The 14,166-nt window shown below is 44.6% G+C and overlaps 1 protein-coding gene across 2 annotated transcripts in view; it reads right to left on the minus strand.

Annotated features, from left to right (window-relative positions):
- Nucleotides 1-13,614, minus strand: part of ITPKA (inositol-trisphosphate 3-kinase A) — a 39,705-nt gene extending 26,091 nt beyond the window's left edge. The window contains exons 1-2 of one of the 2 annotated variants that reach the window (XM_068193470.1): nt 12,813-13,614; nt 12,434-12,484 (exon numbers count right to left, since the gene is read on the minus strand). In XM_068193470.1, coding sequence (XP_068049571.1) covers nt 12,434-12,484; nt 12,813-13,316 — 555 coding nt within the window. In that variant the 5' untranslated portion in view covers nt 13,317-13,614. The remainder of the gene's footprint in view (nt 1-12,433; nt 12,485-12,812) is intronic. The other variant, XM_068193471.1, reaches the window with a different exon arrangement.
- Nucleotides 13,615-14,166: the final 552 nt, after the last annotated feature.

The raw sequence follows: 14,166 nt of genomic DNA on the forward strand, positions 1-14,166 counted from the left end.
TCAGCACATCCTCATGTAACAGCCCCAGAAACTGCAACCCACACAACTTTGAGATTCTGCCTGAAAGAAATGTAACAGTGGATAACTACTGTACTGTAATTAATTTTTTCTACAGGAAAGGACAGGAAGCATAAGGACAGAATTAGGGTTGCTGCATGTCTACCTACATACATATAGAGAGGTTACTGACAAATATTGATTTTTAAAACGTTTTTACTTAACTTATCTTTCCTACCAAGATAATTCAGCTTCTAACATCCTAAACTGTCAGACACTCACTTGCAAAAGATCTGAGCAAATGTCACTGCTTCAGTATGGAATCTAGGTGCCCTTTCTCTGCTCCAGTTCCCACAACTGCAGGTTATAACAACTCTACTTAAGAATACTGTTGAATAATTTAAGTAATTAGTGCTTGTAAATTAAATTAGAGGCACTCAAATAAGACAGTCAAGTACTCAAATGAGCAGTAATTCAGTGTTAAGTGAAAACTATTATGAGAATGTAAAAATATGTCATGTAAAAAACAGGCCACACACACACTAGTAGCAGTTTGCCAACTGCTCTTCCATCTATCACAAGACAAAGTCCAATACTCCACCTCTCCTGCCTTGTCTCCTCTGAACTGCCTCTTCCATTATCCTCTAAGGAAGCATAAGGAGTTACTGCTTCACCTGTGGTGCACTGCACTGTTCAAACAGGGCCCACCCCGGCAATGGAATGCAAGTGTCAACATGCAACAGGCATTGCTACTGAGCAGGGTGTGGTGTTTACCTAGGGGAAAGCCACATCCTTCAACCACTTTAATAACTCCAAGCTTCAACACAGTGTAACTCAGAGATTATTCCAAACCACTCTGTTGAAAGGATTTTGAAACAAACAAACAAAAAATAACAATCCCAACCAAACAAAAACCCACACTCCTATTAATGGAATGTGGCAATGATTAAGAAACCTGTAGTTCTATGGAAATGAGGACTCTTCACCTTATCCCATTGGAGAGAGAGGCTGACAAGGTAGTTGTTTGTTTTTGATGCAAACCTAAGATTAGAGAAAGTCTTCCTTCCCCAGGTCAGCCCTAAGAACTATGTAAGGGATACAGAGAAAAGATGACTTCTCCCTCGAGCAAAATTACAGGATCAAAAGATAATTTCTGTTAACAGAACCATCTAAGAGAAGCGAGTTGAATTCCTCCCCTGTATCAGCAGCAGCTAGCCCCAGAGACAAGGGGTTATTTAAGATTTTAATTTCCATAATGTAGCCTTAAGAAAGAGAATCAAATTCAAACCTTATATAAGCACGAGTGACTCAACTAAAGACTGAAACTGAAACAAGGCATCTGTCTTCCTGAAGAGTTGTGGGTGTTTGAACAATAGCAAATGTGTTTTATAGAGCATGCTTCCTCTGCCCGGAAGGTAAACGTGTGTTCACCATCAGGATGATGGAGATCCCACCTTCGTAGAAGCATAAACATCAATTGCCAATTATTAAGATGCAAACGCACCTAAAGATAAAGTAAAACAAACAGAGTGTAGTTTATAAGGACAATTTATCTACCAAAATTATTATCTCATGGTAAAAGAGATTTAAAAACCCCCATAAAACTTCAAAGAACTTCATACTGTTGGCTCCTAGCAACAGAACTGCAAGCCACACTCCCATATCTTGCACAACCACCTACACCAGCCTCCTGATACATGGAGCAAGCAGCAGCTTCTGTGCCACATTGGACATGGGTAGCAAAACCCAAGAGTGACCAATATCAATTTACCAGGGCTCAACAAAGAGAAGACAGACATTTGAAATGTCATCTGCAGATGGGTGATGACCTACACTGGACACAAGGGAACAGGCCATGCAGAGAATTTACTTCACAAGCCAAGACTGATTTTGCTGCCCATCTACTCTTTTTCTTGAAGAATGCAATGTAAAAAGAATATTGGTGATTTGGCTACATTCATCCTATAGTCCCAGACAGGACTGTTTCCTGTAAAATCAGAAGACTGAAAATGCAGATTAGGATCAAGACACAGAGCTACAGCAATGGAAGAGGACATACTTCTAGAGATGATGTGGAAAATCCCAATGGATAAACAGGGACAGAAGACAGACGATTAATTATCTGTCACTCCAGTTTTAATATTGGAATGAGAAATCATCATCAGGACATCAGCCAGTCCTATTACTGGAAAAAGACTTGGAGACTGTTGGCATAGTGATTAACTATCACTGGACTGTTACAGAGCTCAGGACTTGCTCCCTTTCTTGGTGTCTTTGCTGAAAGCAAGTAATTTTCTGTGGTCTTGCTATAAATTTTGGGCAAATAACTCATGAAACTCTTATAGGGGCTTGATTAGTGCCCAAATCCAAACACCTGAAAGTCAGGAGTCTCCACTTTAAAATCCTTTTATAGGTTTTTCCACAGAATGGCAGGATCAGTCCTGAATTTAGTACCTCAGGATTTAATTGCTTACTCCTTCGGGGTTGGTATAAACAAGGCAAAAAAGTTCCTCATTTAAATGCCACAGAGCAAGACAATACAAACCATATCAAATTATCAGCTCAAAATTCTGATACTCAGCATTTTGCACTATGAAAAGCGAGAGCTGAAGCGTAGGAAGGTTTCTTAGTTTCTTCAGATTATATTTCCCTCTGAACAAAGCTGACCCTTTGTGGGGTCAGCGATGCCGTCCCTACAGACCATACAAGGGTGGCAAAGGAGGGAGCCCACACCAAGCAGAGCTTATCATTATTAGAATATTCAGGTCAAGTGCACTTAGCCAACAACCCACTCAAACCCTGCACAAGATAACAGCTGATCTGCATGCAAAAAGACTGCTCACACAGATTTTTATCCTTTCTGCTGCATCACATAAGCATACAACATATGCTTACATAAGCATCCAACAATGGAGCAGAGTACAAAGGCCATATAGACTTCTCTAGCACTGCCTCTTTCAGAACACCAGGATCCCAAAACCCAGATTTCCTGCACAACCAGCAAAGCACCAATGCACAAGAATTCTTTATATGTGTTTCATTCTCTGGTGATTTGCTCTAAGTTAACCACCTCAGAAAAGAGCTAAAACTCTTTAGTTTGCTTCAGATTGAACAACTCTAACAAAAACGTGAGCTGTTTCCAAGGCTAGAAAGATTCATATTGACCCCACCACAAAATTGGGAAAAAAAAAAAAAAAGCTGAAAAGTGAAAAGCTTTTTAACCTTGAATTTTGAGGAAGGAACCTGAAATCTAGGAAGAGGAGTGTTTTCAAAGCAGGACTAAGCAATGTGAGGAGCAGAAGTCAACCTGACAAAGCCTGGCAAATTGTAAGAACCTCAAATTAATTTGCAGTAGACTCTCATTAGTATTCAATTACCTTCTGTGGAGACTGCTTGGCATAGCACACACGAGAGATCAGTGTAGCTCAGCTGTAAGGGATGTGTTCAGCCATGCACAGGAGGGGAGCTTGAGGAGGCTCAGCTGTGAACCAGGTTTTCCCCACACCAGAGGGCCCCTATCATGGTGCCTGAAAAGCCTCTCCAAGTGCAGCCCTGCTGTGAGTGCCATCTCTAGCATGGGCACCTCACCTGGGCCAGGCAGTGCCGCCTCGTTCCACAGCATGTGCTCTGGGAACGGAGGGAGTATGAAACATCACTGCCGGATGTCAGCACCTTCCGCTCCTGGAACACGTTCAGATCCAGAATTACATTTGTGCTGGAACTTTAATAATGCCTTAAATGCAAAACTGAGTACTCAGAAGTTAGAAATTTTCAGAATTGAAGTTTTTGGTACAAACCTAAAGACAACTGTTACCGCAGCAGTACATTGTTTTCCAAATGTTAGTGAATTTGTTTTCACAGCCTGTTAAATGAAGGGTTTTATTAATATCTTATAGGGAAAATACTGAATGAAAGATAGGTTAATGTGAAAAGTGCACACTAATTTTGTAAGCTTAAACGGAGGTGTCAAATTTTGCTTTTCCTAATACTCAGTGTTATACAATACTGTAGAATACTGTTGTAGAACAGCTCCCATTAACTCTGGCTGCATGTACAAATGTTCAGTGTTTCTGCTAGTAAGGCTCACTCTCAAGATAGTCAAAAGGAGATTGAAAAAAATACAGTTATTGGCCATGATGAAAGTCTCCATAAATAACTTCCCTAGTCTCTTCCCAGGCAGAGAGGGACTGTGAAACTGAAAGGCAGCAGCTCTCCACATCAGCATTCAGCAGCATTAAATTGGGAAGTCAGCCTTTCTCTTCCTGTGATCTGCTGCAGAGCTATCTGTGAATAAACAGAGGTTCTGCAATACATGTCATCAGTCACTGTGGAACTGTAACTTATCCTTTGAGATGACTGAAAATATAGAACTGTTGAAAGTCATGAATTCTGTGCATCAAGTGCTATGCCTGATTGTAATGAAAGACAGTAGAACATTAACATACCCACACTGCAGGCACGTGAGTTCTTTCATTACATATACTTTCAATGTTTGACTGATGATTTCTTAATATAGTTGTCACATGTTCTCCTGCTTGTTTTGAGAATGTATTTTCCTTGAATTTTAAAGCAATAATCTGCTTGCCTATTAAGTTTTGTTCTTCCCCTCACATTTCCAGTAGCCTTCCCAATCCCTGTCAGTCACTCCCCTCCTGATGGTACATAACCTGAAGCTATTACAACCCTCTTACCTCCCTCATCTCCAAAGTAGCCTGCATTAGAACCTTGCAGCTACCCTTTGCAATGTGTGTACCCATAAGACTGGTAATCTGAAAGCACATGACAGTACCACTACCTGTGCCACATGCTCAGAGGATCTTTGAAGATTTTCAGCAGAGGTGGTGATTTCAGAGCATTTGAAGAGGTTCCAGTAGTGGAAGGTCTTGACATATGGCAATAACGTTCCCTCCATTTCCAAAGTACGTGCTGCAGAGCGAGCCAGTGCTGGCTGGTGTTGGTGGGAGATGCCTTCTTGTATGGGAAAACCCAATCCACAGCTGCCTCGTGCACAGCTGAGCCTCCTCAAGCTCACCTCCTGTGCCTGGAGTGGGATGGCTGAACACTTCCTCACAGCTGAGCTCTATCCATCTCTTGTGTGCCCACAACATGCAGACTTCGACTAGCACCAGCACCTCAAAGGTGAGAAGTAGAAGCCTGCATTTGATTTAGCACTCCACCACAGGAAGCAAACAAAGCAGAGCACAGAAAATAGAGCTGTCTTGAGTGAACATCACTAGAAAGAACCGCTGCAGTGTTCTCAGCTATATGGAGCTGCTTGAAAAGAGCTGAGACACAAAGAAAGCTGTGTTCTCTGTAGCAGCTCAGAGTAGTGAATGCAGCTGTAACTAAGACTGGATCACTTTATGTTGGGATGTGGCAGAGATCAGGAGACAAAATCAGTTATATTGATAATGAATGATGATTTTCTACCATCACGGAAAACAAAGACCTTCTCTCTCTATGCAATGTTCAATGCAATTTATCAAGAGACATTATTCTTATCACATGAAAGTTGTATGAAGTACACATGAAGTTGTATGAGGCAGTTTCTGCTGATATATCCCAAGTGAACTGTGCCATTCCCACTAACTCATACAGTTCCGCAACATCCCAGCTTCCTGTTAATCCTCTGGATGAATCAGACACATTTCAGTACCAATGACACCCAGACTAAACATGTTTCTATATATATTCTTTATCACCTGTAACCACACCTCTGTGAGAATGTGGCTCATGTTCAGATGAGGTCAGAAGGCTGATTAAGAACGGCAGACTGAAGTTGAATGTGAGTAAAATAAACATAGTAATAGTGGGCTGAGGTAAACAGTTTAAAGTGTTTGCATCACCTTACTTGGGTATTTCAGCCTGTAAAAATGGAGGGCTCCTGGATTCTGGGTTAATGCCAAGCTCCCACAAAGCAGTGTCTATGTTATGCTTGCTATAGTCACCAACTGGCTTGGAGAGTCTGTCCCAAGCTCTAAATCTGGATCATGTCAAGTCTATGATCACTGCTTCAAATGAGCTGTCAATTTGTCTTCGGCTGACTTCTTTCCAAGCTTGCCAAGGAATAGAAGATTTGCTAACAAGCAACAATAGCAGTCAGGCCTGATGGGTTCAAGGTAAGTTTCTATAACATCAGTCTCACACCTACATATTTTGGAATGTAGAAAATTTCACCCTTGTGAGAAGCTCATCATTCATCAGCACAAAAATCCACTCAAATGCTGCTGGTTATGTGTTATCCCAGAAAGCATTCTCCATTACTGACAGGAATGAATTAGTTAAGCATTGGAAAAAATACACCAATACACCACCATTGGAAACACTACCACCCCACTGCCCATCCACTGTCGGGCTATTTGCTGACACTGGATGAACAGGTAGCCCCTCCCTGTTGCCTATGCTTTTATTCAGAAGAAGCTGATGGAGACTAAGACCTGCTCCCTCTCCCCACCTTTTTTTATTATATTTTTCCCCAGGTATGCTATGCTTTGGACACACAATGCCATCTTACCTAATTTGTGAGCTTTTGAGATGAAGTTTTGTTGGTAGAGAAGAGCACTTAAAAATTCCATTTAAACCTATGCTATGCACGATCCAAATTAACATGGACTGACAACCCAATTTTCTCTACCTCAGCCCCCTTTCAGTGCAAGAACTACCCTGACTGTGACAGAAGAAGAGAGATAGACTCAACTGCTGCTGTACGTAAGATCACCTTTTCCTTCCAAGATGTCTAAGGTTAACATTACTTTTTCTACCACCATATTTTACAGATAATCACTACAAAATGCCATATGATGATCCTTAGTTTTTCTCAGCCACTGCTAAACAAAGTAGCTATTTACCACATAAACAGTGCATTTTCAGCTTCCAACATTAAATTGCATCACATTGTGAGCATTTAATCAAACCGATCCACTTTAACACACTCCATTTATAATAAACTTTAGATGTGACTTGAGGTAATTTTTGAATACGTTAACTACCACACTAATTACATGTGGTAATCAAATTAACCAGTTAAAAAATATTCACTCTAATCAAACCAGTCTAACGGGGTAATAGTGTCAGAACCCAGAAATATACAGACATGCAAAATTTCCAAACTATTGCTCCAACCACTACCCTCGTTCCTTTTAAGAGTGGCATGGGTTTTCACAAATAAATCTGCTGAGTTAATGATAGCTTGAGAAAAATAAACTTAGTTATGACACCTTTAAATCTGCATCACCCAGTGATGAGGAGTTGCTGTTACTTTTTTCTCACCTTTCCAGTTGAAACAAGCATTATAAGGAGGTTTGAACCATAAAAGTGGACATACAGAGAAACTTCTACAACACACCCAACACAGCAGGTCCATAAGGAAAAAGTTACCACAGAGTTCTTTCAACTTTAGACTGTGTGTCCAAACAACATGTCCTTTAACATATGAAAAATGAAAACTATCAGAGCAAAATTGATTCAGAAGAGAAGAATCTTGTAACGTCTAAGTCACCATTTCAGATATATCCAGGATTAGAAACTCTGATAAGGCATTTAATTGCCTCTCTCTCACCTGATTTGGGAACAGCTAAGTCATCTCCTTACAGACAAGAATCCACACTACTAATAGAAAGTCACTGTTACACCTGATACTGCTGATGCTTTGATATACTCCACCACTGCAATGTACAGTGGTGAAGAATTCATCCTCAAACTGAGAGATGGCTCTCAGTTCAGAGTTTTGTTCCAACTACTGTGCAAATATGGAACATTACAGCTGTTTGCTCAAATTTGTTCAGTATACAATAGGAAGATTTCAGTATTTGGGACTGTCATTATAAATAAGCATGTTTTTATCAGCATTAAATGTATTCCATCAAAAGCAGCTGTTTTGTGAGCTGAACACTAGAGAAGCTTAATTTCTACTTGACTGGTATCTACTGTCCTGCACCCTTATCAGAGTATCTACAGCTTGTCACTATCCTCTATAAACTTGTTCCAAAAGCCCTCCAACCTCCCTAACATTTCCACACCTCCTCATAACTTCCTCCCTTTCAACCCTGTGCCTCAAATAGCACCTTCCACATTCCCTAACCTCATCAGCCCACAGCAGTGTATGATCCCTCCCACATCTTCTCCTAATAGCTCAGGAGAGGAGACACTACCTGCTGCAGCTGGATCCAGCATGGAAGCACCTATGGACTAGCCAGTATGCACATGGCAATTTGCCAGTCAACAAGCGAAACAGAAGACAGCTGTCACCTTCATCTGGCACCTTCTCCCCACAGAAGAAGTATGCACTTATTTTGGTTTCCTCTTTTCCACCCAGTCTGATCTTTGTGAAACTTTAAAGAGCTCTTGAAGCAACTTTGCCAAATTTGGCTGAAACCTACTAAAGCAGTTGAAATTTAATTGATAGAGTGATTACACAAGCTTTCTTTCCTTTGGAGAGTAGGCTAAATTCCCATTAACAGTCTTACTTATGTCATCCCATCATTCCTATTCTTCATTTAAAAATAACAATTATATTCTACTGCATTAGCTTATGTAACCCACCCCTGAGCCAAAGTAGTTAAATTTTTCATCCTGTATTTATTAATTTATTTATTTAGTTAGCTATTAAGCGTGTGTGCCTTTCTATACACGTGTCCATTTTAAGGTACTTCATGTTATGAAAAATAAAATTAAGATCAGTGAAACCAAACCAAATGCACTTCACTAATAATTATCCCCCAAAGTTTCTGGACTGGAATCATTGCAGGCAAGAACTGAACTGCTTTTTCTCTAGCAAACTGTCAGCTGTTCTCATGGTTACAGTTCTAGGAATTTGGAATGACAGGTCACAGCTATGAAAACGAGTAGATTTATTTGGCATGTTTCTACCTAGTAAATAACATTCTCCTATAAAAAGGACAAGAGGCTGCTGTACATTATCATGGTGTTTATTCTCTGTGAACACCATTCTTCAAAGTCTCTGTCCCAGCAAAGAAGGTGCTAACCAGACTTTGTACTTCTTAAAACTGCTCATTCACAGAATGAAGACAAAAATACATAACTCTTGTATCCTCTCCATTACTATAAAGGCACCACTGATGTTTTCACTGCAAGATTCAGCTGTGTATACACACCTCCCAATGGCATGAAGCAAGGCTACAAAAGTATGCTTTCCCATTTAAATGCAGAAGTGTTAGCTTTTGCCATAGGATAAAACCTATTCTATCAATTGGCTATTTAAAAATAACCAATATTTCTTCTTTTAAGTTACTGCCAAGAGTTACAAAGATCCAAATATGCCATTATGCAGTTTTCATTAGCACAGCTTTGCACAATTGGTTTTCACTGAACCCCATGTTGAACAAACAGGACAGCAGCAGAATAGGCTTCTCTCATACTTCCATCCCTTCACTGTTGGAAGGGTCTTCTTCCAGGAAAGCCAGGACAGCCCAATTTCAAAGCCTCTGCTAATTACTGCAAAATGGTATGAATAACTTATGCAGAGAAACTGGAACACCACCCACTGAGCTGTTCTCAGAGGTGGGCCTGCCCAGATGAGAACTGTTCCAGCGGAACCAGGCTGGGACTGCACTGTCACCATCAGCCATCGGCCCCAAGGCATTCACTGCCCCCTCACGGGCCCTAACACTCCAGAGACATGCCCACATACTGTGTTCAAGAAGAAACAAAAATTTAACATCATCATGATGTGTCAATCCATCCAACCCCACATGCTCTCTGAAATACTCATCCTCTTGGAAAGTTGTTTGCCAAGTGAAATACCGAGAACTTTCCTCCAAGGAACACAGTCAGAGACAGTACTCCCAGGCATACCATCCTGGGATTTAAGGCCTGAGAACTCCAGGGCACCAAGCCCTGGACACAGAGGCTCCTGAGCTTCCCATCTCACACACAGTCCTGCACAGGTAGCTTGAGAGCCCACAATATTTCAGACTCAGCTGGGTCTTGATCTTCAGATCAACAGTAGAGAGGCCTGGGAGGGCCTTCTTCAGCTTAGGTCTCAAGTTCCTGGGTCTCCAGATGGAAGCCTTGAAGCTTTGATAACAGGAACATTATCAGAACTTCTACTCCCACAGTTGAAGACCTGGGCAAGTTTCCAAAGTCCCTGGTAGGCACTGGGGAGTCTGGTAGGCTTGACAACCCAGCAGTTCTCTGAGCACTGGTCTGAGCTTAATCATAAGGTGCCAGGCTCCAAACTAACTTCTAACATTTCCAAAGAAAAATCTCAGGGAATTTCCTAATACAAGAGAAATTTTAAAATGTCAAAATTTCCCATGAATTAGGAAAAAATAACTTTGGCCCACCTCTGATTCCAGTTTCCTTCAGAAAAGTCCCTATGCTTTGTGTTCCACTCTTAGAACAAGCCTTCACCTAGTAAAATACACTGAAAGCAATAAATGTTTGTTTTGGAACAAAATGTTCCAAACTGCCTCTAAATAAAATCTTCAAAATATAAAACCATTCCACAGGTTATCCTAAAATTTGTAGTTATTTTCACTTACATGTGTGTACCTTGAACCCAAAGCCTTCTATTCTAAACCAAACATTCATCCTGCCTCAAGATTTACAAGTTGAAAGGATTCATCCTGTAAAGTTGAACCCACAGAGGTTCAAAGCAGAGACTCCAGTGAGTATGAGGTCACAGTTTTGCTGAAGAAACAACTGGACAGCATTGTCCAGTAGCAAAAGACATCAATCACAAGAACTGTCCTGGATGCCTCCAGGTACTGGTAAGCAGTGAGGCCACCTGAGATGAAGGGCAGTGCACCTGACCACAGGAGAAACAGCAGATCCCCGGGTTTCGAGCTCTTGGTGGGTAATGCAGCAAGGAAGGGAGGGATGAACCATGTAAGCAGTCACTGAGCAGGTGAGCCCATTTAATTTATTAGGTAGTGCCATGAAGTTCTGCTGGTTTAGAGTCCTAGGTACCAGTTCCTGCTCTGGTTTGAAGACTTGCCACAGCAGGGATAATGAGATAAAGAAAATCAGCCAGAATGCAAGCTCCTGGGCACAGTTTGCCCCATCTTCCCCTACACTGCAGGTGTGGAAACATAACTCAGCCTTTTAAAATAGCAAGTATTTCACTTGAGTTGAGGGAATACTTACTTTACCAAGGAGGAATTAAACAGTCCTGCAGCTGCACTAAACTTTGGAAAACTGCAGAAACTTTTTCAAAAATTGAATTATTATAATACTATCAAAGTTCTCATTTTCCCACACACCTAAGTGAACAGGATGGTCTCCCAGAGTTTAAAACATTTATAATATAGATTTTTTAGTTTGTCTATAGATCAACATTATAGATCTTCTTCTTTTAGTATTTTCTTTTCTTGTAATTAAAAGGTGACTATAAAGACTTCCTAAAAGAAAGTAGTACCACTCACATGACACATGCATGTCAGACTACAACGAAGGATACAGCCCCAATCATTTAGGTCTCAATACTGCATTCAGTAGCAATGACTTCAGAGATGCAGAAGCATAAGCTTTGCGGTAGCACAGCTTCTCATCTGAAGAATCAGTTTTGCTTCAGTCTATATTCACCGACAGTTTAACCAGCTAGCACAATGCCATCTCAGAGTTCTCTTACTGCTGAAGCATCATCACTTAATTCTTGCTGCACACATACTGCCGTAGCAGGGATGTTGAATCAAATGATCCTATGGCCTTTTATTATCTTTAATTTCTGTTCTCCTGCTACTTTCACAAAATCGCATAGCGCGTCTTTTAGAAAAGACAGCAAAACAACAGTAATTTTTTCTCATGCATACCAGATTCTATCTCAGAATCAAAAGTACAAACTAAGTATCATTATTACACGTCTCTTTATACTCAAAATGACAAAGTACAAATCCCTTTTTTTCCTCTTCTAAAATCAGGCCACAAGTTGATGCAAACAAAACCAATATTGTGCACAGTATTTTAGTTCCTGTACTATGTATCCTCTAAAGTAGTAAACCCACAATTACCATGAGAAAAGTCCAGCTGGGGGTATCACCTACAAGGTGCATTACTTCTTCTTCATACTTTTTTTATCAAAGCATATGTTCTGCTTGAAAACAATTCAGCACCAATGAGTTGGCAGTAGAACAACAATTTGAGCAGCAGTGTCAATGAAGGTGGGAGGGGGAATTCACTAAAGCTACATTTTTCAGGTACAAAAGCATGAGAAAAACGCTACATGGAGTCAGGCAAATATATACATCAAAGACCATGAAAAAGCAACTAACTATATGCCTTTAAAAGTGCACTTCATGGATGAAAGCTGCCAAATTACAGAGGGGATTTACTGAGAAGAATGTGTTGCTGCCAGAATGGACAAAAGCATGCATTCTATCCATTCCAAGCTCCTCCCCATCTCCTGTCATGCTCACAGCAAGAAGTGGCTCAAAAATTGACAACCACAGACTCCAGGACTGAAAGAGACAAAAAATACCTGCTGGGAAAGGCCTGGAAAAATTTTATTTTGAGCATCTGACACAGGAGACTGGAAAAAAGAAAAAAACAACCCACTTATGATCAAAAAACATCTCCCCATAGTCTTGGGACGTAAAGTACAACTCCACAGCAGAAAGAAACAGCGCACACCTGGCCGGGTTTTTGAGGAGCCCACGTGCAGAAGCACTTTCCCAACAGGCGCAGCAGCCTGTGCACCGCAGCGCACTGCTGCCGGCCCAGGACAGGAGTTTCCCAGAGCTTTCCTGGAGTTGGGTCACGGAAACCTCACTCCAAGCGGGAGTATCTGTTGGCCCCTGAGGAGCCCGGGAGGCGCCCAGCTGCCCGGCCAGGGCGAACCGCTCACCCCGCGCCCCTACCTGGCTGGTGTCCTCGCCGTGCTCCAAGTGCACGATGCCCTGGCTCCTACACTCCGTGTCGCTCAGCACGTCGTCCTCCGAGTCCTCCAGGAGGGACGAGGAGCCGGTGGAGGAGACCGAGGAGTTGGACAGCCTGCGGGACTGCAGGTGCAGCGAGCTGCCCGTCCTCAGCCCGCCGCCCTCCGGCCGCGGCGGCCGCGCCTGGGGGCTGCCCTGCGCCTCCTCGCTCTCCTCGGCGGTGACGGTGAGCCGGGGGATGACGGGCGGCAGAACCCCGTTCGGGGGTCGGCAGCCCCTCTTCGGCCGGTCGGGCAGCTGACGAGCGGCGGCGGCGGCGACGGCGGCGCAGCGAGCCTCGAAGAGAGAGCAGAGCTCCCCCACGGTCAGCCGCTTGGCCCGGCTGAGCTCCGGGCTGCTGTGCAGCCCCGCGCGGGGCTCCATGGCGCGGTCGGCGCCGGGCGCCTGCCGAGCAGCGCTCCAGGACCGGCGGCCGGAGGCGTGCATGGGGAAGCGCCGCGCCGCCGCCGCCGGGGAAACTTCTTTGTGGCTCAGTCAGTCTCCCGCGGCTGCCCGGAGCCCGGCGGAGAGGCGCATCTCCAGCCCACCCTGCCCGGGCAGCTCTGAGTCACCCGCGGCGACAGCCGGAGGCTGCTACCGTGCCCGCTGACCCGGCGCCAGGGCCATGGGGGCGCGCTGAGCCCGCCCGATCGCCCGCCCGCCGCCGCCGCCCCGCTCCGCCTCGGCGCTGAGGGGAGGAGCGAATCGAATCGCACGGAGCCGCGCCGCGGGAACCCCTGCCCGCCGCCACCACCATCACCATCACCACCCTTTTGGTTTCGCTTTCCCTGCGGCGGCCCCCGGGGAGCGGCCTGGGGGTGTCCCGGTGCCCGCCCGGGTGTGGCGCCCGCGCCCGCCTTACCTCCGCGCCGCCTCTCCCGCCCGCCGCCCCTCGCCGGCCGCAGCTCCCCGGGCACGGCGGCTGCGCAGCGCGGCGCGCCCCGGCCGCCCGCGGGCCGGAGGGCGGCGCGGCCCCACAGCCCAGCCCCGGCAGGGAACGCGGGGAGGTGTTCTTTGACCCTCCCGGGGGGTTTCCACCCCCTCAGGGCTGCGCGTGGCGGTCTGGGGTCCGTGTGTGACCATCCCCTCGGTGCGCGCTGACCCCGGGGGCCACCTCCAGGCCTCCGCGGCTGTCGTGGCGGGACCGCGGCGTCCTGGGGTGGCTCAGCGCACCCCGCGGGGGCGGGGATGTGACTGGGCTGTCACCAGCCCGCGGGGACCAGTGGCGGTGCGTGAGTGACCGCGCGGTGCCAGTAGCTGAGGGCGCTCCCCCGGCCGCGCTGCGGGTCCCCACGGC

The sequence above is a fragment of the Anomalospiza imberbis genome, chromosome 6, assembly GCF_031753505.1.
Source record: "Anomalospiza imberbis isolate Cuckoo-Finch-1a 21T00152 chromosome 6, ASM3175350v1, whole genome shotgun sequence".
In the NCBI taxonomy this organism is placed as follows: domain Eukaryota; kingdom Metazoa; phylum Chordata; class Aves; order Passeriformes; family Viduidae; genus Anomalospiza; species Anomalospiza imberbis.